A 9,185-nucleotide genomic window follows, 5' to 3' on the forward strand; every position below is an offset into this window, starting at 1 on the left:
AGAGTGTTTGGTCTGAAACACGGGTCTGTCAGTCACTCTGCTCTGCTCTGAGCCCAGGAGAAAACTTTCCTTGTATCCTACAACCTTTATCCAATGAGGAGAGAGAACGGCATAAAGGGGCAGTCCTCTCTGTGTTTGCAGCCAAGGGATGCGCCAGAATGTGGTGACGTAGGGACGAGGGCGGGGACTGCTAACTCCATCTGCTGACAGGAAGTTAGACAAAACCACCGGATCACTTACTTCTGCTTTAATGAGACACTGATGAGGTCATCACCTGAACCACATCTGATTTTATAGGAAGATTAAACATTGACATTATCCCACCAAAATTGATCAATAAACTCTTAACCAAGTTAAAGGTCCAGTGTGTAAAATGGGAGTAAAACCGTGATATCCAACGTTCAGATTCTAGATTGCACTTGCTCGTACTCACTGCAGTCGGCAAAGTGACGGTGGCCTCCAAGGACAAAAAAAACCTTTTACGTTTACCAGGACTGTGATGACTGGGAGTATTTCAGGAGCATGGAGCAACGAGGTGAAGATCTAAACCATTTTACCAAAGCTATGTCTGCTGTTTCCTCCTCTTCGTTGGTTTATTTATGAACATGAAACTCTTGAAACGTGTTCTCTGGCTGGCCATACAAACATGGCGGTGCTATAAAATAAGAATTATAAGGCTACAGAAACCAAACACATTTTATTTTATAACGATTATAGGCCTACACCTATACAAATATATTCATGTATACATTCAGATTTTGCCAATAAACCTTGACAATTATTACACACTGGACCTTTATATATAATTATAATAACTAATATTATTAGTGTTGAGGTGTATAGGAATCAATATGAACATGTTTTCTTTGCATTAAGGTCTGAAAAGACTTCTATTTTTTTTTTTTTTGTGACTAGTTGTCATTTTCTGCCAATAAATGCTCTAAAGGGCAATATTTTTTATTTCAGTTTTGGGAGAAATGTTGTCAGTAGTTAATAGAGTAAAACAAAAATGTTCATTTTACTCAGACACACACCTATAAATAGTAAAACCAGAGAAACTGATCACTTTGAAGTGATAGGCCTATCTTAATGTTTTCCCCCGTGCTGTAGCTATGGGTAAAAGAAGAACTAATAGGCCTACATGACATTTCCATGCGCATTAAATTAAACCATATGGAAAATATGACAATAAAAAACACCTCCTTGAATGTACATGGAAATTCCACTGATTTCAGAGTCTGACCTTGAGTTTACACCGTAGCCTACTCGCGCACTTACGTATATGGATAATATATGATTATTAATGACAGAGTGAAATAGTGGTGATAATGACATTTATTGAGGGGGTGTCGACATTGCAGCGTGTCTACGTCACGCTCCTCCTCCCGCCACTGAGTGAACGGAGCAGCGCGTCGAGGCTGAGCGCTTCAGTCTGTCAGTCGGTGTCTGGTGTGTGATCATGAAGATGCTCCTGGTCCGTCCGCTGCTCCTCCTCCTCCTCCTCCTCCTCCTCCTCACATCAGCTGCAGGTAAGAGACTCGGCGCTCGGAGTTTCAGAGAGCGACTGTTCATACTTACTGTTCATAATTTAACCGGATTGTGACAGAAGAAAATGAAAGAAAAAGTCACGCAAGTTATAGAAAGTAAATAGAGGAAGGAGAAAAACAAAAAGATGAACCAAAACATGCTGATTCAACACAAGGAGACTGTGGGTTGTATTTATCACAACTATGAAATGTCATCATACAGTTCCTGTAGATACAGTAACACATTTATTACTCACACGGAGTAGGCTAATGTTCTCTAATATGACTTTAGATAAGTAGGCTATTATTAGAAATCTATCCAATAATAACACAAAAGTAAGAAAAGTTAATAAATAAATTTAGTGGACTAAAAAAAGTACATCATACAGTGTATTTGCATCTAAATCATAAAGTAAATATAGGCTGCACAAATATGGTACGTATACTATAGGTTACTTTCTGTCTGTACATTAACATTACATGACATATGAGGGTAAATCTTTTTTTTTTTTTTTAATCAGACTGACACCTTTGTGCATGAGAGGCTCCAAGAATCTAGGATGTGGTTTAAAAAAACCTCCACTTTGCTCGTAACAACAGTCACACCTTTTGCTAAGAGTGTGAAACCCACACTTTCTCTGGTGTCAGCTAAACTGGGGCAGGTCCACCTACTGGTCCTAGGACACAAAACACAGCTGCAAGAACATGAACCTGAACCAAGAGTGACGCTTTTGAACCAAACCAGTGGTGTAAATACATTTTTGTGAAGAAAGGTACTGTGTCAGTAAAATTTAGTATTCGTATTGATTGTGAAAGTCACAATATTTTGTGTGGCTCTCTCAGGTGTGTATTCCCAGAAACCCAAAGAGATCCACACAATGGCAGGTGAGCTGGTGGTGCTCCAGCATTGCCCTCGTCCCAAAGAGTTTAACGGTGATGAGTCCAAACTGGTGTGGACCGGTCACACAGCCCAGGGAAGTCATGTGATCTCTGATCTGCCACCGGCTGAGCTGATGCAGAGGAACATGCTGCTTGATGGAAGAAGTCTGGTGATTCTCAGGGCGTCGATGAACCACCAAGGGAACTACTCATGTCTTCTGAGGTAAATCTGCCCAATTCATGAAGTCTGTAAATGTTTTACATTAATAATTTAAAGGGATTAGGGCTGCCCCCGACCAAAGAATTTCTTGGTCGACCAGTGGTCGTCATTTATATCAAATCAAATCAAATCAGCTTTATTTATATGGCACTTTTCATACATTGCAGTAACACAAAGTGCCTCACAGAGGATAAAAACAAAACAAAACAATACAAAACACCATGAAAACCCCAAACCTCCCACCCCCACAAATATACACACAGATACACAATTACAAACACACTCACGTACATACATAGACATACGGACAGACATACATACCCACACACACAAACATACACACCCACACACATACACTAGCTGTCGCTAGTCGATTAGTCGACGTGCCGTGTAACCACCACAACAACAACAACAAAAAAACTGACAGCGAGTGCGTGTCACGACTTCCTGTATCCTACTGCCGGGCATACCATCTCTGTCAACATGGGAATCAAACCCACGATCTTAAGGTCAAGACAGAGCTGATCAGACAGACACATGATCATCTTTCACTGAGCTCTGATATGGAGGAGCTGTAACCACATTAAGTTAACAGTCAGAAACCTGCCTTGGGACTGCGGCACATTTACACTGATGCTTAATGCGTCAGTGTTGATGAATGTGCACCGTCCCAATTCAATAAATAAAGAAATGAAATGAAATGAAAGTTAACTGTGTGCTGGTGTTTGTGTGTGTCTGTGTCTGTGTGTGTGTGTATCTCTTTAATCACATGAAGCTACCTGTATGTGTTGGTGTGTGTGGCTCCAGGTGGATTGTTTATAAAGTTAACGAGCTCTGACCTGAGGCTCAGAGGTTACCACGGCAACTTGAGGTGGTTACCACGGCGATAGGGGCCCTCCAGGCTGAGACAGACAGAAATGTCAAGAAAAAGAGCGATTTTCTGCCTCTGCACTGGTCTCGCATTTAGGCTTACTGTGACAAAACGGTAACTCCTATCAGAACAAAACACAGATCAACGTTGCTCTAAGGACTTCCTGAAAAATGTGGTACGATTTGGTGTTTCTACAGTAAATATTTTGGAGACACTGGCGATTTTAAAACAGGAATCCGTTCTGCTTCTCTCAGAAAATATTTGTATTGGAGTCAATGAGGAGCAGAGACAGACGTGGCCGCACTCAGAGGCTGATTCTGTAAATTCTGTAAGTCTCTCTGATATTTTGAGCACATGGTGAGAGAGATAACAATATTGTCTACAAATTTGGAAAAAATTATGTGTGTAGAGTGTAAATTGTGGCTGGGCCGAGTGTGGAAAGAGAAAAATTCTGGAATTTTTCTGGGCTTTCTCCCACTCTAACCGATGATGTCACCCACTCTGACACGAACATTCCGTGCAATACACACCCATTATAATCTCATAATTTCTCCAAAAATGATCTATGAGATCTATGAGAACTATGCAGGATATTTACCCTGTTTCATTTTTACCTTTAATTAAACAGTTTCATTGACATGAATACTTTTTTGAGGAGTGAACTATCCATTTGAGCAAGTGATGTGCTTTTGCAGGTTATCCACTTGGTTTTGCACTAACTGTTGTGATGTGAGAAAAGCACCAAAGCGACTGAGAAAACTGTAATATGTATTTCTTGTATACCATGACAGGAATACCAGCAGCCAATCCTGGTTCAAGCTGACAGTGCATACATATTATGAAAAGTGGAACACGTACCCAAAGAAATGTGACAGTCAACAGTCCTGCATACTGAACTGTCCTCCAGTCAATGTCCCTCCAAATTTTACCAAAGTCGACCCCACATGGCTCAAGGTAAATTTATACAGCAGGTTTCTGAGAATGAATTTGTGATTGTGATGTGGTTTGGTGGAGGCAGCGTGTTTCAACCTATTTGATTTATAAATCTTACTCATATTAATTCACCTAACTTTCTTTCCCATACTGTAGGACATTTAAAGTGTGCTGCCAATATTCTAAACAGATTTCTTTGCCTAGTGTCAACTAAATTGTCCGTCTTGTAGGAGGGTGAGAGAGCAGACAAATATTTCTCAAGTGTTAAAGAGAAAGACAGCGGTAACTACACATGCACCTGGTCTTTCCTGTATCTCAATCAGACCTATAATGTGACCGTTACTGTGGGACTTACGGTCACACCAAAGAGTAAGAACATCATTTTATCAGCATGTTTATCTCTATTGAAGTTCATTTGTTCATAAACTACAGTAAAACATCTTCTTCTTTCTTTCCACAGAACCTGGGAAAACTTCACATATCACATCACCACGCAACGCAACTGTGTTTAATGTGACTATGGGTGAGCTACACAATGTTTTTATATGTGGATACACATCAAGACACTTATTACCTTATTAAATTACCACTTTTAATCTTCTGTGTTCTGCTTCTTCCAGGTGAACAGACGGTGATTGAATGTAAAGCTGAACTGTACTCAGACGTAGGCCGAGTGCTCTGGTACAGTGGAGAATCAATTGTGGCCAAAGAAGACACCAGCTCACGAGTTTTCTACAATATCACAAAGTAAGCACTGCACACACATGCACCAGCTATTACAACAAATTAGAAAATGTTATTAACTCAACACACATAGAATAACTTGTCTTCCTTACATGATGTTCCTTCTTTTCTTTTGCAGGGAGAAACATGGTAATGAAATTAAGGTGACGGCTTCTCTGGTCTTCAAGAAAGTGCTGGAGGAAGATCTGAGAAATAACTACACCTGTAAACTGGTCTCTGACTCCCAACTCCCAACCTTTGTCTCTGTCACTCTGCGCCCCAAAGCAGGTATAGTTCTTGAATTAATTTTCTCATTTTCTTCATTTGTATACAAGTTTTTAAACAATTGTTTTATTTCTAGTCTGAAAATGTCAGAAAGTCCTGAAAATGATTGAGGTGGAGATTTGATATGTTTGAGCTCAGCTGTCTTGCATACAGTACATTCAAATAACAGATTTGTATCACCCTACAGCTGGTCCCTCTTACGTTGTCCTGGCTCCCATCATTGTGGGCATGATGGTGGTTATGGTCGTCACAGTAGTTGTCTATGTGAAGCTCAAAATTGACATCACTCTTTTCCTAAGAGACACTCTTGGCTGCTATAGACAAACCTCAGGTGGGAGTCATATATTTTTTTGTTTGCCTTTTGTTATATTTCAACTAACAACTTATACAGTATGTAGGAGTGACATATTGGTCCTGTTGGACAACTGTTTGTTGTCGTTTGATTAGATGGAAGAAGCTACGACGCCTTTTTGATGTGTTATGAGAGCGACACGGATGCAGGACTAAATGCTGAGGACAGAAAATGGCTGGAGAAAGTTCTGGAAGAAAAGTTTGGTTACAGTCTCTGTCTTTACGACCGTGACGTCTTACCTGGGACAGGTTCGTATTTAAAGGGATAGTTAATCATTTTGGCAAATTCGCCTATTGCCATAATCCCTGTAGTCACAACCCCTATAGTCACAGCAGTAGGTTCATCACCTTTAATAATCGGTGCATGTTGTTTTGAGATCAGCGGGGCAGAGACGTGAGCTGCTCAGTGAACACAATGGAGGTGAACGGTACAGGTCCCCTGTCCCTCATCAAACTCATCAAATACACAATCCAACAACTCCACAACGCTCTGGTGGACAATTATGTATATAATGTAACAACAACGACACACGAATACTCTGAGCTACTTTCTCTTTTGAAATCCCTCCGCCCAGCAGCCGTGTCTGGAATGTAGTTCCGGCTGCATTTCCCTCTAAAACAACTCTGTGTGGTAACGTTGTGTTATTATCTCATAGCGTGGTGAATGTGCAGCTCACAACTTGTCCACCAGAGCGTTGTGGAGTTGTTGGATTGTGTATTTGATGAGTTTGATGAGGGACAGGGGACCTGTACCGTTCACCTCCATTGTGTTCACTGAGCAGCTCACGTCTCTGCCCCGCTGATCTCAAAACAACATGCACCGATTATTAAAGGTGATGAACCTACTGCTGTGACTATCGGGGGTTATGGAGAGAGGAGGGTCTGACTAAATGTTGAACTATCCTTTTAAGACATCCCTGAACTAAAACTATTCATGAGGTCATTTTTAATCTTCCCTGTGTGTTTTTGCAGCCACTGCAGAAGCAGTGTTAGACTGTGTCGAGCAGAGCCGGACGGTGGTTTTGGTCCCCACCGCCTCTGATCCTGGTCTTGGTTCTGGTCTGCTGAGCGCCATCCATGAAGCTCTGGTGGAGAGGCAGAGTCGCTTGATTCTGATCAAAACTGAGAAGACACAAGAGCAAACACCAGGTCCCTTAACTGAGGCCTTGGAGTTTCTTGGTGAGGCTGGGGTGTGTGTCACCTGGAAGGGCTCACGCACTGCGTCGTTCTCCTCCTCCTTCTGGAAACAGCTGCGTTATTATCTACCTGCCTCACCAAAACCACAACTTCTATCCCTGCAAATCAAGGATGTTGCCTCCTATCAAAATGTTTAGCCAAGTTAGAATTAATATCTTATATCATGCCTTTCATTGTCATCTGTCTGAACGTGCAATAAAGAATTAAATGTAGATAACATTTTAACATTTATATAATCCTAATTTTTCAATGGATCATCCACTATTTTTGAATTAACTTTATTGGGTGTTGCTCCTTCATTAAGACTGAACACTGACACAATCAACTTTTCCTGTTAGCTGCAAATACCTATAATTTATGCATGAAAATAATGTGAAAACTTACATAGCATGAGACTTTACATCATGTTATATACTGTGTCTTTGATGTCACTGTCATGTTGCTCTTGATCTCATGATCCTTTCTTTGGTCCCGTCCCCCTATCACAGTATTCACTGTACCTTACTCTCAATCCTGGTAAATATGTTTGAAATGTAATTATACTGTAGCTAAATATTTTTTTTATACCTAAATCAGTATTTTTTATTTTAAAAATGTTCTGTGAATTATGTTGGACTCTACAAATACTTTTATTGCTCATTGTCCTTTCTACTCCTGTCAACAATGTGCAACATTAGCTTAAGTGTAAAAGTTGAAATGGCTTCCATTAACATGAACAAATGACCATCTCTGAGTGCAATCCTATACACTTGTTTAATAAGTAATTTATGTGCTCATGTCCTGTCTACTGTATATAATATAAAAGAATTATTCTGTTACACGCGGTGTAGCCTATTGCTTGTGTAGTTAAACACATGTCCATGCTCTGTCTTGTTCACTGTTAGCATTAGCATAACCCAATATAAGAATTCAAGATGGCCGCTTCTCACATCAACAGTTATGAACACATTGTTTTACAGTAGCTAGGCAACGTGTCCGTTACACCCAAGCCATTAATAGAGGAGCTAGCACAACACTGATTATCTATTAGCTCCGCAAAGCTCTCTTTGTGTTTTTCAGTATTGTTTTGAATTTCATTTAGACTTTTAATTGATGACGGAAGGAAGGGAAGAAGAGCAGTGAGTCTCCTAGCAACAGGTAGAGTTTTAGTTTTAGTTTTATTTGTTAGGATCCCCATTAGCTGCACTCTAGAGCACCGCTAGAATTTTGGTTTTTGGACCGACCAGTTTATTGTAAAACATTTATTTATTGATTTAAATGTGGTAACTTCCTACAGAGCCCTGAGGCAGCACTGCTCTTCTGTTCAGGACATGTAACAGATGTGTACTCACTCCACCCATAAATGACGTGCTAACCAACTTGCCAAGCGATTGTTAACCTCTTGGCGAAGCGGTTAGCATCGCCGCCTGCCGTGCAAGGGACAAGGGTTCGAACCCCACCTAGGGCAGGCCATGAGGAACACAATGCAGAGGGCCAGATACGAACATCGGCTACACACACAGCTGAAGCTTCACTTAACATTCAAACAAAGTAATCAATGAAACCATACAGTAAGTTCCATAAGTTAATCAGCTTGTTTACTTCCCGGGATGACGACGCAGGTTGAGCAGTCGATCACCTCAGGAGACCGACTGCTGCCGCGGCTCCTTTAGGTGGAGCTTCACTTCATCCAAAACATTGGAACACATTTTCATTTGGATAAACTGACCACAGATTGGGATCTAACGGTTACTTTCTCACATGAAAAATAAAGTGACACATTAACAGCTCTACAGCAGGAATTAAAACAGCTTGTAGCTGCTTTACCGCTATCGCTGTAGGTTCAAGGTTGGCGCGAATCACATTCAGTACTACGGTATACCACATGTGTCGTGAAATATAATATGGCACATGCGAAGAAGAAAATGTTCGCTCCCTCGATCGCCTCGTCAACAAAATTGAACTGGGGTTGCACCATCAAGTAGCTACCCCAGTGCAGGTGCTGTATCACCTTTGTGCAGCAACCCAATGTAATCCCAATGTGAGCGACGCAGCTTCTGCAATATCGTCACGTAGTAGCCTATAGTGTGGCTTCACCTTCGGCACCATTCAGCTTCGGCAAATGATTGGTGCCTCCATTTCTGTGTGTGACTGCAGCCTGTCATATAGCCTGCTGCCAGACCTGTGGAAACACCTGTGTTTTACAAGATTACAAGATTAG

General features: G+C 41.1%; 1 protein-coding gene across 1 annotated transcript; it reads left to right on the forward strand.

The window, feature by feature from the left end:
• Positions 1 to 1,459: 1,459 nt before the first annotated feature.
• Positions 1,460 to 7,162, forward strand: LOC146989434 (interleukin-18 receptor 1-like). Its single transcript, XM_085773073.1, has 10 exons — positions 1,460 to 1,525; positions 2,384 to 2,628; positions 4,288 to 4,450; positions 4,660 to 4,798; positions 4,890 to 4,952; positions 5,050 to 5,176; positions 5,292 to 5,440; positions 5,625 to 5,768; positions 5,885 to 6,037; positions 6,761 to 7,162. Exons 1-10 carry the CDS (start codon positions 1,460 to 1,462, stop codon positions 7,120 to 7,122), a joined length of 1,611 nt encoding a protein of 536 aa, XP_085629199.1. The 3' UTR covers positions 7,123 to 7,162.
• Positions 7,163 to 9,185: the final 2,023 nt, after the last annotated feature.

The sequence above is a fragment of the Trachurus japonicus genome, chromosome 3 (genome assembly GCF_045865225.1).
Source record: "Trachurus japonicus isolate A0001 chromosome 3, Traja_1.0".
Classification (NCBI taxonomy): Eukaryota; Metazoa; Chordata; class Actinopteri; order Carangiformes; family Carangidae; genus Trachurus; species Trachurus japonicus.